This window comes from Ixodes scapularis, unplaced genomic scaffold (genome assembly GCF_016920785.2).
Source record: "Ixodes scapularis isolate PalLabHiFi unplaced genomic scaffold, ASM1692078v2 PGA_scaffold8__174_contigs__length_109621045, whole genome shotgun sequence".
NCBI classification, from domain to species: Eukaryota; Metazoa; Arthropoda; class Arachnida; order Ixodida; family Ixodidae; genus Ixodes; species Ixodes scapularis.
The window spans coordinates 95,791,601-95,808,599 of record NW_024609883.1 but is presented as its reverse complement, the minus strand read 5'-3'; the positions used below and the strand labels follow the sequence as shown (position 1 = coordinate 95,808,599).

Genomic DNA, 16,999 nt, shown 5'->3' with positions numbered 1-16,999 from the left:
ATTCTTAGAATCCGACAGTCTCCCATTCACCAATTGAGGAAGGACGCGCCTTACGGCCTGTTCACATGCAAAACATTTACTTGCACTTGACTACACTGTAAGGGCTTACATCAAGCTACGACCATGAGTCACTGGGACACTTGTGCTTTGTGTGCAACGTGGCAACCAATTCAAGCTCAGCAGGCAACACTTAAAGCACAGATGTCCTGTTGACCCACTGTCGTATCACAACGTAACATACTCGAACGCTGCTGTGCAAACAGGCTTTCGAACGCGTGCCATAAACATTCCCTGAGTGGACTTTTCATTGCGGTCTCGGGGTGGCCTTTGGTGGTGCCGACGCGCCGCCTCGTGCGATTTGTCGCCGCAGATTGGCGTGATGGTGCGCCGGGTGCTGTGCCAAGCATCTGAGCAGGGCCAATCTCCAGTGCTGGTGGCAGACGCGCTTGCGGAGGGCTTGTCGCGGCAGCTGCACCCGCTCTGGCCCGGCCGTGCGCGCCAGGTGATCTCGGCCCTGGTCACCCACGGCTGGCACCGCGGCCACGATTTCTGGAGGGACCGGCTCCACTTCATCACCACCCACGGCTACGCCTGATCCCGTCGCGCCGCTCGTCTAGGACATCCCGACAAAATCGCATCCGCAGTCCACATTCAGCGTTCAGCGAGGCCACGGGGTCGTGGCCGAAAGAATCTCAAAGGACGGCTTCAAGTAGGGACTTGAACCCATACCACATAGAAAACAAGGCCTTTGCCCCCAAACGTCATCACCAGGGGATCCACGTAATGCCGCCTAACTTGCATCGGCATCGCCACCAGAGCTTCTCGCAGCTTCTCAAAATCAGCACGATCCTGGCATGCGGCGTCGCTGAGACAGACGCGTCTGCCGCTTTTCGGCGAATCTCGTCAAGCTTTAGTAATGTGCAAATCTTCTCTTCCAGGTGGTATTGCTTGATTAGAAACAGGCATCGAAGTGCCAGCCGACGTTTCCGCTACGCCGACGGAATGAGAAGGACAGGGCATCTCTTTTAGAAGCTCGCTGCCTTCCGCAGAGCTTTGGCTGTGCGTGCCGCCGAAGTGTTATCAGAGCTAGGAAGCTTTTGCTGGGGGAGGAGCACCTGAAGGACCTCCTTGCCACTCTCACTAATGTGTTAGTGATGATAGGCGGCTTGACTTCTTCACGGTTGAGTGATCAGGGTTATCGCTTTGAGGTTACCAGGAGATTCCTTTTCGAGTTCTTCAAGCAGGGACTGCTGCTCACGAGAATGCCTTAAAGGGGCACTGACACTCCAAAGGTCGTATTATTTTTTATTGTCTAAAACGATGCAAGTTGTAGTCATAGACACGCAAAAAAAATACCGCAACGAAAAAAAACATTTTTCACACGCGTGTTCACCTTTTTATTTTTAATGTTTTTCTCTCTCGCCCCTCACCTCCTCGTTTCTTTTGATTTGTGATGTCAAATATGAAATTTAGAACATTTAATAGCGGCATTCGTAAAACATTTTTTTTAACGCAATTTCAAATGCTCTATGGCCCTTCTTTTTGAAATACTGAAAATCGGAGTTTGGTGTGATGCCGCCTCCTGGATTTTAATCCTCCTTGGAAAACATGGCGGCGCTCGATGCATGTAGCAGAGGATGATCAGTTGGTCGGGGAATTGGACAAAGTGGTCTTTTTTAGGTGCCCAACGACCTCTCAGACTTCGAAAAGGAAATCGTCAAACAGTCGGAACAACTGGGTTTGGTGTCTGTGTATTGTAGTTTCGGTTGTGACTCCGCCAGGGCAGTCTTTCACGTAAAACTGGCGAGATGTGGCCCCTCACGTTTTTCACAAAAGTCCACTACGCGTTCTCCACAAAAGTCCACTACGCATTCACTTTGACCTCACACCGTTTCAAAGAATTTAAGATTGCTGAAAGGTCCTTTCAGCAATCTTAAAAGAACTTCACACTTGAAAGTCAAGCACTGTCTGCTTGCAGCGATAGGCGGCATGGCACGCACGAAGAAAACCGGTTGTTCGCGCAATGCCGGCGAGCACGACATGGCGGGAACAGCGGTTCGGAGCGGAAACGGGAACGAAACTTGACTCGCAGGGCAACTCAAGATTTGATGTCACTGCTCTGGCGCAGATCGTGCGGGAACTTCGAATTCGTGATTTGGAAATTGTTTTGTTACTTCACAAATACTGAATTATGAAGTTTCGAATTTTGAGGGTAATGTCCAGGCATCGTTTTCAATATTTTCGGATAATAAAAAAAATTATGATTTCGACGTGTCAGTACTCCTTTAAGATCCCCCCCCCCCCCTTGCCACTTGGCTTGTCAGTATCAAATCTCCCGCTTTGATCGTCCGGCCGTGAATGCTTGCACCATACTTATTCTCCAGTTATTGTATATAAGGTTCCAGGTTTTCGGATGAAACCGAGTCAATTCGGTAAATGCTAGCCTCTGCAATTGTTGTTTTTCCGGATCTGCTCTAAAAATTAGTGTGAAGTGCCGGGTCAGTGACCCTGAGGAAGTCCATTCCATTTCACCCTCTAAACTCAGACGAGCTCTTACAGGGAGGAGAACCCGGTGCTTTTATAACTGTGGAAGCTATGATCTGGAATATCACTTCCAAACACTGATCATAATTTAAATCTCCTTTCGTGTCTTTTGATGCGCTTCAGCATAGATTTTATACTCATTTTATTAATATTTCTAGGGCATTAGGCTCAGTGTAATGAAACTGAACTCCACAAAGTACGAAATTTGAGCAAATCGAGAAGTTAACAGGTGTTAAATTTGATAAATACTGTGTTTGTGATGAAAGTCTAGTAGCTGAGCATGGTAGCAAACTGCAACTCTGAGCATGTGGAGCGAACATTCCCACCGCCAAACTGGGTATCCTCGATCTGACTCCCGTCACTGCCAACTTAGATCTGGATGAGCATCATACCGGCATGCAATAACTGCTGTGTGATGCACATTTTAGACCCTGGGTTAGGCATTGTACTGCAGTGGCTAAATACAATGTCCGCAGTGGGGACATTGAATGCTCCTCGACGCACAGAAACTTCCTACCGTCTAAACATGCATGCAACAAAGTTTACTTTTTGCTGAAAAAATAGAGTCTAAGGAACGCCCTCCAAATTGTAAAAAATAATTTAGAAAAACCCGGAACCCGTTGCACTGAAACAAGAGCGTCCGAACTTGGTCCTTGGGAGCCTATGGACACAAGGACTAGCCGTAGATCACACCCTGCCTCTTGGCTTTCCTGTAGCACATCAGTCGCACAAACTCAGTAAGCATTGTCATTACTGCTACAAAAAGAGATACGATTATTTGGCTTTAAGTCATGCAACAGCGAGTGGCGCGGGTGTGCTTAGCATGCTCAAGCTGTCAAGAGCTTTGTGCCCAGAGGTAGGCAACTTTAAAAGGACTCGAGCAGCAAGAGCTTCTAGGGACAGTCCGGGGAACATTTAAATTCTTACGAGCTTGGCACTAGAATGCGCACTTTAGAATTTGCTAGGTATTATCCCAGCAAACTCACTTTTTGCTAGTAGTTCTTTCACGCTCGGTACTCCCAAAAGTTCTTTGTCCAGTTTTGGCGACACAAAGTCATGCGGTCTGAAAAACGCTACCGTTTGAACACGTACCAGGAGAATCAGTTCTGCTGTTCATCTTTCTTTGAGAAACATTTTGTTTAATTCAGGGTGCCTGATTTCTTTTACTTACGGTCCTGTAGAGAAAGATCCGTTGCGTGGGGGTGATGTCTATATGTGTACGTTTTTGTCCCAAACTCCCCAACAGTCTTTCGGGAAGCTTTTATTAAGTAAAATCGGGTTTTAGTAGAAAGTGTCCAGGCTTGGCTGGGGAGTTTTTCTCCTAAAAGTGTATGGAAGGTTACGTTGCATTCAGAAACGCTGTACACCCTGTATTTATTCAGTCTTGTCACAGTAGTGCTTTCGGATGCTTTTTCGTACCTTGCATCCCCTGGCTTGTTGACAGACTTGTCTTTTTTGGCGGCTTTGATGAGGGCATGCAATCCCTTAAAAGAACATTATATATTATATGACCCTCTACTATTAACGCACAGGCGTTTATAGGAGAAACCAACTAACTCATAAAGTCTTTCACTCTGCATTTTAATTTTGTAAGCTATGTACTTGTTTCTCCCTTAATTTCATTATTATAGAAACAAACATGGAAACTGGGATAGCAAATAAATCGGTTCATAGCATTAAACATGTGGTCCTTGGGTGTTTTGACGCAAAATTTAGTCTCTCCAAACTTCTACACTATGATTAAAGTTTGGAGAATTGACAAAACATAACAATGATTACAGCAAATATAATTCCATAAGACTGCAAATATAAAGTTGATTACAGCATTATCTTCTGAAACCTAAATGTTATAGATAAAAATTACCAAATTTTCTCATACTATACATTATTTCAAACTCCAAAAAGCCACAGATTTTGTTAGAATTATCAGAAATTCATCTAAATTTAATGATAGATAAAATTGTGATTTGTTATATGGATGGCTACAGATACAAAGCAGATATTTGATGATTTGCTCTACACAGGCCTGCTAACCATAAGCAGGTGTGCCACACATGAAACATTGGTGAAATGTATGAGATAACTTTATTAATTCCTCGAAAATGCCATTTACCATGGACTGTTAGACAGCACATGACATCTCAAAACAAAATAAAGTTTCTTAATCCAGCAAAAAAATTGTCTATTGTGAACTGTTATCTCCTTTCAGCGTGTTTCTTACGGAGCGCCGGTGCACTGGGGAGAAGCAACACCTGCAAAAACGACCTCCATGGGCGGTGTTTTTTCAGTGCACCGGTGCGCGGAAAGAAGCGCACTCAACGGGGCCGCTAGAGCAAAAGGTATGGCGAGGAGATCAAACCGATGAAACTATAGGGGGCACAATTTCATTATCATCATCATCATCACCACAAACAATTGCTTTGTGGCAAACAACTCCGACGCCAGCACTTGCCTAGCGTATGCCGACGTTACTAGAACCAACTCAGTTGTGGAACTTTGCTCCAGAGTTCCACAACTGAGTTTGCGTTGCGCCTGTCAGACGGCACTCTAGCATTAATACTCGCTATCATCATCATTGACGGCACGCTTCTGGCCGTTGCTTCTGGCTTACAGACCTTACAGATGTTTGCGGCGCTCTTTTTGACAGCAGCAGACAACTTTCAAACTTTTTCTGCTGCTGTTGATAGTCACTGTAATTCAACGTACGCCCAACGATGCGCGCCACACTACGAAACTCGAAGTTCGCATGAAACAATGCTGCGGTGTCTAGCGTTGGCTATGACGCTTCGCCACTTTAGCATGCAAGAGCAATGGCGAGCCGGAAATGGCGGTGGGTGCCTGTTATCACTATCGTTTGTATAAACCCCTTAGTACCTCCCTTCCCCTACCTCGCGCTGAGCTATCGTCACGCTCGCTCGATAGATCAATTTGTTTTCAAGCAAGATGCATGAAAAAACCTTTTCCTCAACGCTAACTGATGTTTCGGCTTTTTAATCGAAGTATCTTAATTCGCTGGGCTCAGCATTATAAAAGGGGCAGCGGTCCGAATGTCTCCTCACCTCGACAACACACAAATTTACAAGGAATGTAAAGTCAATAATGGAGCTTCCTTTCGATGTTCAAAGAAGATGAGTTGCCCTGAAGAAGTCTTGTAGCAAGATATCACCTTTCTACAAGTTTTGCTTGCGCACATCGTTTCAGTGAAGCACTCAAAATTTCTCACCAAGACTAACTCTTTGCTCGTCGAAGACAAAAATAAAATGGCTGTAATCCCTTGTGAAATTTAAAACAGATGGCACTGCCAAAACATGTTTGATTCAGACAGCATGAGCTGTGACCAGATTTACTTGAAAATTATTCACAGAATAGTTTTAATCTGGATTTAGCATTGAACCACTTTCATCACAGTTCATGCCGCGACTAGTTTGCGTGCTCATTGGGAGCAGTTGGTATACCCTTTGCACATCTTTTACAAATCAATGTTGCTGATGGATGCACTTGTTTCATTTCTTTTTGCTGCCGATTTATAACAGAATAAGTATGCTGGAAAGTAGTGTCTGAATTAGAGCCTATCTCAGGGACAGAACTCGAAAAAACCAGTTTGACCTGATGTATGCCCAGGCGTCTGCTCCTCACCGTTGTGTACGAGACAGGCCACAGATACATCTCGATTAGGAATCAATTCATACTTCCATAGTTGGCTTTAGCCAATTCCCCAAGGTGCCGCAACATAGCTTGATCCATGACAGAGGGTAGAGCTTAGAGCCATTCTCACCAGTTTGGCTAAAACCAGAAAAAAAAAAAAAAAAAAAAACCTAGCATAAAGAAAACTAAAATTGTTTCACTGTTTTTATTTGAATCAATAAGAGCACTGAATTCTGGAACGCACAAACAAACGGCTAGTTGCAGATTGGCGAAAACCAGGTTGCACCACCAAAATTTCGCCACAGGGGTTCCCCAAAATATTTTCGATCAAGCAGAACACCTACCTCTCTTCACTGACAGTCAAGAAATGTCTCTAGGCCTCGACAGTGATGCAATACAGCAGTGCAGAAGCCTACAGACCTCGTAAACAGTAACACAGTTACTATAGCAAGTGTTTGACACAACATTTATGCATCAACGAATGGCTCTGGAAGAACGTCTTACTTGGGGAGAGGGATGGCTGAGGAAATTTGGGACTTTGGGGAATTTCCAAGGGCACTCTAACCTCTGGGTTCCTTGGGGGACCCCTGAAGGTACTCTAAGGACTCCCTGAGGATACCCTAGGGAACCTCTAGAGATAGTTGGTTACCCTTAAGGTATTTAGGGAACCTCGGGGCCCTTTGGGAATCCCAAGGGTATTGGGAACCCTTGAGGGATGCTCAGTGATGCGATTGCTGCGCCACTGGCACCAAACTGTGCCCAAGTGCCTACCCTGCTACAACCTGCTATATTTGACCAAAATGTGAGGAATTTTTAGCAACATTGCCCCAAAACTTAATTTCACTTTAATAATACTGAACGTATAATAGCTCAGGCCTCGCTACCTTGCCGGATCGTTACTGTATAGTTACGTGAGTTTTTAGAACCCTTAATTATCGCCTCAAGAAACATATTATTTGATTGAATTTCGTATCAAAAAGTAACAGTACTCGGAAGTTTCACAATTATTCTCGTCTTCGTGGTCTGTTCTTAGGATTAGTTAGTTTTGTTGAGTGCGCTTCTCACCGTGCACTGGTGTACTGCAGAGAAGCAACAATCGCAAATTAGGCATTGCAATTTTGTGTGTCTTGCTTCGCCGCAGCGCACCCGCTTGCTAACGGAAAAGCACTCCTCCAGGGTGAGACACGACACAATTTCTGAATATGTACAACTTTGGCTTGAATGATAGAATGTGATATCCTGGCGGTACCTCCTTTCAATTTAGAATTTACCAAGGATACTTTGGTATTGCAAGAATAGTTATATGCACTCTTTTGTAGGCTTATTTCTATGCCAACTCCTTTGTTTAGTTATCACGTTTATATAGGTATTATAAATTAGAACTAAATTGACAGGAGCAGTGGATGGAAGCTTGGGAAGAACATTAACGAGTTCGGTGGGCATGTTTTCAAAAAGGCATATTGTTAGTGCACATGCCCATTTTTGTTATGAATTTCTACATACAAAAATGTAATTGACATTGACACAAATGACGAGTGCTTTGTTTTTTATCTGAACAATAACTTGCAGTTAATCACAACCTCTGGAACTTGGAGGAATCATAAATTTAGGTGATCAAAATCATTGTATTCTATTATTATTTCAGTGGAATTCATCACCTAAAATAACCATTCACAACAGTGTCTGCTGTCCCTCATCGGTCTTCTTCTTGTTACCGTGTCTGGTGCTTCTCCACACAACTGAACACTAGTTCTGTGTTCGAGGGAATCGCTCCTGTTGTGCAATTTATGCTAACAAAGGGTTACACATAAGTGAAAAGGCAAAGTAGACATTGCCTTTTAGTGGGACAGGCTGACAGATGAATCTTAACATATTTCCATTGGTACAAACGAAAATTATATGTGCGCTCATGCTCGAAACATTTATTTTGCTGCTCCAAAATTGATTTTTGGCTGCTACTTCAGACGGAGCAACTTTCTCGGGCCCGCTTCAGACGAGGCAACCTTTCCAGCAATTTTGGTGTTGCTGGCGGGTTGTTCCCCAGCTTTCCCTAAATCGACATGAATTGCAGAGATCGGGTCTGGCTCAAAACAAGCGAGCAACTCTGAACAATTCGAAGACGTTTGAAGCGGCTGCAGCCAATCAGGGATGCAATATTTTCACGTGACACTCCTGTGGTGGTGATGATGACAGCTAAAGACTCGGTTCTGGTTTGAAATGGATCGGTTTTGGAAGTAAACCTTTTCAGAAAGATGAGTTAGTATTCTCAACACCACTGAAAGATATAAAAACACATTTTTAGCGCATAGCTGTGCGTCTAAATAGTGCAAGAAAGATCAAATTGAATGATGATGATGGCAAATTGTAGCAATTCGGTTGTTGCGTGTGAACGCGGGCGGCCCGTGTTGCTGGTGTTGCGACGTCAAGTTGCTGGGTGAAAGTGCTCTGTCTCAGCCTCAGCAATTATGGTGTTGCTGGCAGGTTGTTTGCTAGCTTTCCCTAGATCGATACAAATTGCTGAGATCGGGTTTGGCTTGAAACAAGCGAGCAACTCTGAACAATTCTAAGATGTTTGACGCAACAGTAGGCCAATCAGGGACGCGATACTTTCACTTGAAGCCCCGTGCCGCTGATGATGACAACTAAAGACCTGGTTCTGGTTTGAAATTGATCGTTATTGGAAATAAACTGTTTCAGAAAGATGCATTAGTATTGTCAACAAGATTTAAATGCATAAAAACATGTTTATGGCATGTAACTATGTTTTCTAAATAGTGCAAGAAAAATCAAATTTAATGATGATGATGGCAAATTGCAGCAATTGGTTGCTGCTTGTGAATGGGGGCAGCCTGTGTTGCTAGTGTTGCGACGTCAAGTTGCTAGGCCAAATTGCTTTGTCTGAAGCGGCCCTAAGAACTCCAAAATGACTCGGACCGACAACATCACTGGATGTTAGGGAGCCTCTGGGGACCTTGGGGAACCCCTGAAGGCACACTAGGGAACCTCTGGAGATATTGAAGAACCCCTAAAAGCGCTCTGGAGAACCCCTAAAGATATACATTCTAGGGAACCACGGGTTCCTGGGGACCCAGTTTGAGAACCCACGCCGTCACAGACGCGAGAGTGCAGGCCTGCCAGGGCGGATTACCAGGTTCAATCCGGTCAGGACCACGTCGACGACTCGAGCTACGAGGGTGGCTCGTTCGTTCAGACTACACTGGGGTCTACGAGGCAGCGGGAGCGCTCCGATTTCCTATGCGCCGTGAGTGCTGAGCGGGTGGTGAACTTCCTGGCGCACAGCTCGCACGCGTACGGCCGCTCCCCGGTGTGCGTTCGGAGGTGATAATCCAGGTGATGCTTCGCCGTGAACGTCGTGGGACACATGGGACACTGAAACGGCCTCTCGCCCGTGTGCAGTCGCCGGTGCCTCTGCAGGATCGAGAGCTGCGTGAAGGCCTTGGGGCACTGCTCGCATCGGTAGGGCCGTTCGCCGGTGTGGGTACGGAGGTGGACGGTGAGGGTGCGCTTGTCCGTGAAGGTGGCCCGGCAGCGGTCGCAAGGGAATGGGCGTTCGCTCGTGTGGGACTGGAGGTGGGAGGTCAGGTCGGCACTCTCCAGGAACCACTTGGGGCAGTGGCGGCAGCGGTGCAGGCGCTGGAACTCCCCGCCAGATTCTGGGGCGAGAATCATTGTACAACGAGGCTTCAGAGGAAGTGAGACTTCGGAAAGCTTGACCGAGTAAATTTTCGTTAAGAGTGTCAAAACCAATACGATTTGTTCCCACTCCAGTTTCAGAGAGTGAGCAACACAGTAGATTTTAGTACTCGGTATAGCTGCTAGCTTCTGGTAATGCTTATCAATATACAGAATATAAATATTGCACCAATCAAAGAGAACAAGAGGTACCAAAGCAAAGGCTACAAGTGCAGGCTCCTCGCTCAAGGACTGACCCGAGCTGCGTGGACTCTCAAGCTATAGGAACAACTGCCAAAGCTGCGAGTTCGGACTTCTAGCCTTTGCTGCAATGCACATAGTTCATCTGGGCAAAGTAAGAGGAAATGCGTCATCATTCCTGTGAAAAACTGAACTTAGGCTGCGTAACTGCAAGAGAAAGAACCATCTAGTATCTATTTTCTGATCTGCAGTTGTGTATGATGGTCATGCGAGCCAAGCTGCGACGTCATTAGGGCGGGGGGGAATGCTGTTCTAAGCAAGTTGTGCAATTTCCTTTATTGAGATTCATAAGCTTCTCAGTTAAAATTTCTAGTGAAATCAAATACAAAATTTTAACTTCCAAGGTAGAACAAACATAAAAGCAACATTAAAACAGGAGTGTCTGCACTGGGACGTGGCAACCCTCTCTTTATCGCATCTTTTCTGTCGCAGTAAAAGTTTGCCAGCAGTACGATCACATCTTTTGTTCCCGGCACCATGATGGGTGGATGTGTCTAGTGTCTTGCATGTGGGTGGATCCTTTTGTGCTAAACAAGCACACTGTTGACCCCAGCCTGAAAAAAAAAACAAGAAAAAGTTTTAAATATCTCACAAAAGGTTAACTTTTTTATCTTTTTTTTTTTACGTAAGATTTACATTTTTAAAGAAGAAATGAAAGAAGCCAGGAGGCAAGTTAAAGTCTCTACTAAAATCATTCTGTCCCAGTGCTGCTGCTCCACGTTTGAACCCTTCCAAGTAATCTGACCGACGCTTAATTTGTGCTACATTTGTAACTCAAACGTCCACACAGCAATATGAGCAACAATGCACTGCCCTGACAGAATAAGTCTCAAAATAAAAAAATAGACTTCTTCCTAGGCTGAATATACTGATTTCAAAGAAAATCAAACTTTAATTTATCTATTCAGCAACGGTAACACATATTCTTCAATTACTCCCAAGCAGAGAGCGCAGCAGAAGCTACGTGCTCGCTCGACCAGTCGCAAGTCCCTCTTTTGCCACGTCATCACGCTCTTGCCCATACCCAGGTGCAGAGAGCAAGGTCAGGCGATAGAAGGGAGGCGGTTGATCGGTTCAGCCGCCGCACTGCTGCCACTGCACTCTCAGCTTAGAGGTGAATGGAGTATGCTCCGTTTACAATCTTGTGGCAACTGCTATATCTCAACAGCAGGTACATCTAATCTATATATATATGTGATAGAAATGACCTTTTTGTTGTGCGTATCTCTTTGAATAGAATAGAAAGCCACTCAACCTGCAAATAATAAATGTTAGAAAGAGAAAACTCTTATCCTTGCTGTCTATTCTTGGAACTAGTAGTCCACGTGTTTCATGTTTGCCAGATCCTTCAGCTAACTAAAAAAGGCTAAAGCTAAAAAAAAAAAAGTGACTGAAGAATGTTTAGCAGAATCTAAAATGCATGGACGATTTCCCAAGAGTCGGTGACAAAAATGGCCTTTCTCTTTTTGATACTAACCGGAAGCAGAAATTCTCGAACAGACTCTGGGTAAGAGACCCCAGGTTGTGTCGTGCACTTGTCGCACCTATTTGACAGGTGCAGCTTGTTAGGGAAAATACCCACGGGACAGTTTGCCTTTAACAAGCACCACAGGTGGTTAAAATATGTGCAGTTGATCAACAGCTGTGCTTCTATGAGAAGAGGAACGAAAGGGGTGGGAAGGAGAGGGAGGAACAGGTCGCAAAGGACGAGAGAGAGATGGAGAGGGAAGGACACCTTAGCCGTTCTGTGAATTATGTCGCCTGAACCTATGTTCCCCCTCATTTCTCTCTCTTCAGGACCGTGTTACAGGTTTGTCGTCCCATGAAATTGGTTGTGCTTTGAGCCTTTTCTCATCTACCAATTCGGGGGGGGGGGGGGAAGGGGGGGGGGATTCGGTTGCCAAGTATATAAATGCACCGAGGCTCTGAGCACGTGGAGCGGAACCTCAGGCTGCGGAACCCAGGGATCCTGCACTCAATCCCCACCCCCGCCCGTTTCTATCTGGATGAGCATCGTACTGGCGTGTGGTTGTGCATCGCTACTGCGTGGTGCACGTTAAAGATTACAGGCTAGCGATTGTACTACACTGGCAAAATCACTTATCTACACAGCTGAGACACCAGACACCTGTAGGGGCTGACAAACTTTCCGCTGTCTAAACATACAGGCAACATAATTACTTATGAACTATTATGCAAGTCGTCCCTGCAGTGCCCCTTCCCCAAGTCGGAGCAGAACAGTATTTCCAAGTGAATACAGTTTGAGTATCCATCTTCAGCGACCTCCATGACTCGTCACAAACAGAGGTAAATGGGCTTAGACTAAAATTTTGTGAAACAGCATGCGTCATAAACAGCTTATAATATGGAGGTCACTTCTTTTTAACAAATTCTGCAAAAACAGAAAAAAAAGGACAAAAATACATTACGCACATTGGCAATGAATTGGGCACGCGGATGATTTCTACAATTACCGAGATTTAATAGGCCTTAAAGGTCAACTCTGCTTCATTTTTGTTTTTGAAAGAACAATGCCTGTCATGTCAAATATTACGGCATAGTTTTGTCTAAATGTTTCCTAAACAGTCCGGCAAAATTTGCAACTTGCCAATTTGCCGAAATTAGCTGACTCAAGAGGGCGAATTGAGGCGCAACCAACAGCGCAGTCAAGGCTACAGCGCGGGCATAGCCAACATTCAGCTGAACGTCATCACCATCGCCCCCTTTTGCTTGTTTTAACTTCTCCAGGCAAGCGTAACGGGTGATGTCAGCAACGTTTCCTCTTGGCCCGCCTGTGCAGCGTGCTTCTTGGGATCCCTCTGGCTGCCCCGCCGTTACTGCCGTCTCCCGCGTCACAACTGCCGTTGTCGTCTCACCGTTTGTGATTATTGTCTCTCAGAGTTTTGACCACACTACGGACACTACGTGTGCATACTTATGCTGCAGTTGTGCAGACGTTGTCGAATGTTGTAGACACCAAAACGTGGTGAAGAGTATAGTGCAGATGACACTTGCGCCTGGCACAAACCCATCCCAATCCTGTCCGCCGTTGCGTAGAGGGTCACGTGACACCTCATACCACTAGATAGCCATGTTCTTGGCAGCGCAAGGCCCATGTTGCCGGATGAAGCCGAACTTTCGGTTTCAATTTCTGCTTCTGTTTAAAATTAAATTAAAAAATATATATTGCATTTGTCACGAAGCAAATGATGTAGTGACTTTTACTAGGGCTTTTAGAGCGCAGCTCTTAGGCGCCCGTTTCTGGCTTGAGTGGCGTCGGCGTAATCGCACGGTGCATGATGGGTAAATTTCCCCACTAAATTTAGCGGAAAAATTTCCCCTCTAAATTTAGTGGAAAACATTTCTTGCTAGATCTAGCAAAAAAATTTCCTGGCTAAATTTAGCGGAAAAATTTCCCGGCTAAATTTAGTGGAAAATATTTTCCCCATAAGTCTAGCAGAAAATTTTCCCCGCTAAATTTAGCAAAAAAATGTCCCCGCTAAATTTAGCAGAAAAACATTCCCTGCTGCGGAAAAAATTACCCGCCAAATTTAGTGGAAAACTTTCCCCGCCAGATTTAGCGGAAAAATTTCCCTGCTAAATTTAGTGGAAAAGTTTTCCCGCTAAATCTAGCAAAAAATTTTCCGTGCTGCGAAAAAATTTACCTCGCTAGCGGAAAAAAATTCCCCACAAGATCTAGCGGAAAATTTTCCCCGCCAAATTTAGCGGAAAAATTCCCCGTTAAATCTAGCGGAAAAATTTCCCTGCTAAATATAGCGGGGAACTTTTTCCGCTAAATTTAGCGGAAACTTTTCCCCTAAAAGGGGACGAGCAGGAGAGGAGGAAGGACATAGCCTCCTCTCCGTACTTTCCCCTCCTCCTCCTCAAGAGCTGCGCTGTAATTCGGTGTTACAGGGAGTTGTAAATGTCTTTCATTTTTTTAATGCAAAATCACTCATTATCCCGAAATCTTTGGAGTTGAGCGGAGTTCTCCTGCTACTGCTCCAGTAGTCCACTAGGGGCCAATCTTACGCTTCATGCTGGAAGCAGTGTTCAAGGTGATTATATGATGTCCACCCATGTGCTTGATGGGGTTTTGTAAAAAGTCTATTCTCGCAAAATATTGAAAAAAATGTTAGCTATGCCAATTTTGTATAATATTCAGCCTGCAAAGGCTACACCATTGTTTATGGTAGCCTGAGCTCTATATTTCATTAGAGAGATGATTAGTGTTGCAATCAAAGGGGCTACATGCAAAAAGACAAATCACAGACAGCATTTTGGCAGTTTTAAAGGGATTTATTTCGACATTTTAAGTTGGAGGTCCCAGTCGAGGCACATCGGAGCACTTTTTTTTCTTTTCTTATTTGTTGATGTTTTTTTTTTCTTCAGTGTCTTTGCAGCATGTCTTCTTGATTACCACCATGAAATCATCTAAAAGGGTGGGTTGGGAGAGCTTTTGTCCATAATAAGGCTCGGTTGAAGTTTTTTTGCAACAGTCTGTGAAGAAAAAGCTTTTGCTGCAGCATCCTCCCGCGAGTAATTCTTTTTATTTTGTTAAGGCAACAGAAGTCAATTTTCTCATAAACATGTATTACCGTGAATAAGTTTTGCATAACTTTCATTGTCAGTAAAATCTATGTGTTGAATGTATTTCTCATCAACTATCATTAAATGTGGCAGCGCAAACTACTTGAAGTTGTCGGCGACACCTGAGCATAACTTTTCTCATCGACATTCTACACAGGTCAAGCCAACATTCTCACTTAACCTAAACACGTGGACCACACATGTAAAGCACTAAAATGAAGAATGATTTGGCATAACACAGAAAGAGCATAACTTTCCTTCACACAGATAAACTAACATACATTTCTCAGTTAACAGCTAGCATTCTGTATAAACGTGCACTTATGATTAGGGTGTGCATTTTCCGGTTTTAACCGAAAAACACCGATAAACATCCGTCAATGACAAAAATATAAAATCGGTTAAAACCGAAAAACACCGGTGGTTAGATATTTTCGCTCTGGTTAAAACGGAAAAACACCGGTCGTTGCTAGTTTCCAACCTAGCGAAACCCTTTCCCCGTAGAGGTTCGTCAAATGTGTTATCTCGTGGATCCTGCATTCTTCCAGTGTCTATACATGGCTTGCAGGTGGCGTCAGTCCGTCCTCCTTTCTGGGGGTCAAAAGCGTCTAGTGAATGCAGATGAAGCTAAGCTCTCATACGCCTTTCCCCTATTGTGTCTCCCATGGCCCCCTTTTGTGGAAAAATTAACACAGTGGAGGGTAGGCTCTCACGTGCCTTTCCCTCACTGTGTCTGGCCAAGTGATGTTGGTGCAAGCAATGTATTCAGAGGTTGCTGTGGTTCCTGGAAGACACTGCCAACGTCCGTGTCGTACAGGACCGTGTGTTTTCATAGTTGCGGGTTGCAAACCGCAAGGAACGTGCTGCCATGACGAAAGCACGTTCCTTGCGTGTAGATGCAAGCATGAAAGTATGCTTGCATCTACTATAACAACCAAGTGTGAGAAATAGTTGCTTCCTAAAGAAGAAGTGTATGAACTATGTGAATAAAATTGGAACTCTCTGCCTGTGATCAATCGCTTTTTTTTTTCACCGATATTCACCGATTTTAGCCTCGTCGTGAGACGTTCCACCGAAATACACCGGTGTTTCGAAAATAAATAAACACCGAAAAACATCCGCCGATTTTTCTCACAAATAAACACCGGAAAGTACACACCCTACTTATGATATACTATTTAGCTTTACACAGTCAATGCATCAAGATGAACGCCCATGTGTCTCCGGATTTCATGAGCTTATTATCTGGATGCTTTGAAACTACAAACATCTCAAGCTACAAGAAGCAAAAGATAGAAACAATAGTCAAAGTAAAAATGTTTCCCAGGGGTGGTTAATTGACGGGACGAGGGAGTAGGGTTGGTGAGAAAAGGTTACTTGTAGCAGTTTGAACTTCATTCAACCTGACAGTTTGTGAAACTACCAAATCAGCAGGGTAGATGGAGTATTCCAAAATTCTCGAGACCATAAATGTTGACAGGCTAACCAGGCGATGTACTGTTAACTATGCTAAGCACATCGGAAAGAAGTATGAGAAAGCAATATTTGAATGCCAACATTAATTTTGAGAACTTTTCCGAGTTACAGCACGTGGGATTGGAGAAGCGACTGTTGTTTTGTGTGAGTTAAAGAGCTCGTGAAGCTACTTTCTTGCTTTTGAGCTTATTATTTTTTGCAATTTGGGACAGGGAAGAATTAGACGTTGCTTTTCAACTTTCTGTTCGGTGAAGAATGGTGAATTGCTGAACACAACGAAGTTGTTGAAGGATCAATAAGAAGGTCGAATACAGGAGGCCCTCAGGGCTGTTGCAACTTCAGCCAGAAGCACCACAAACTGGTGTTTGAACTGTGTGAAATTGATGAAACAAAAGACCCACACATCCACATCGGGTAGGCTTCACTGCGCAACAAGTGTGTATTGCACAGAAGCCCAACTTAACCAGTAGCATATGAGCGTACAGGAAGATTGCGCTGACATCACTCCGGTGGCTACCATTATGGTGGTATTTCTGATGGAAGCGTTTGCTTTGCCATATCAATTTCATACCATAGAAGTGATATTCCACAAAAGCAATAAGCACTACCCGGCACTGCGCGACGCTTTGCGTGCAAACTGCACTTACCGCATTACAACCGAATTTGTGAGATATGGCTTTAACTGCACAAGCTAAGGGACGAACAATTAATTAATGCAAATACACGAGTACGCACCCGTAGTTGTGCGTCCAGTCTTCAGCAGACTCCCCGTGCTGAGCTGACTGAGCAT

The 16,999-nt window shown here is 44.5% G+C and overlaps 2 protein-coding genes across 2 annotated transcripts in view; one reads left to right on the top strand and one right to left on the bottom strand.

Annotated features, from left to right (window-relative positions):
• The window catches only part of LOC120839946 (leucine dehydrogenase), a 23,406-nt gene extending 15,579 nt beyond the window's left edge, over nucleotides 1–7,827 (top strand). The window contains exon 10 of the mRNA XM_040210349.3: nucleotides 371–7,827. Within this exon, the coding sequence (XP_040066283.1) occupies nucleotides 371–595 (225 nt within the window). The 3' untranslated portion in view covers nucleotides 596–7,827. The remainder of the gene's footprint in view (nucleotides 1–370) is intronic.
• On the bottom strand, nucleotides 6,381–16,999 carry LOC120839943 (zinc finger protein 708). Its single transcript, XM_040210345.3, has 2 exons — nucleotides 16,945–16,999; nucleotides 6,381–9,863 (listed from the first exon to the last, which is right to left on the bottom strand). The coding sequence occupies exons 1-2, from the start codon at nucleotides 16,997–16,999 to the stop codon at nucleotides 9,397–9,399; spliced, it is 522 nt and encodes a 173-aa protein (XP_040066279.1). The 3' UTR covers nucleotides 6,381–9,396.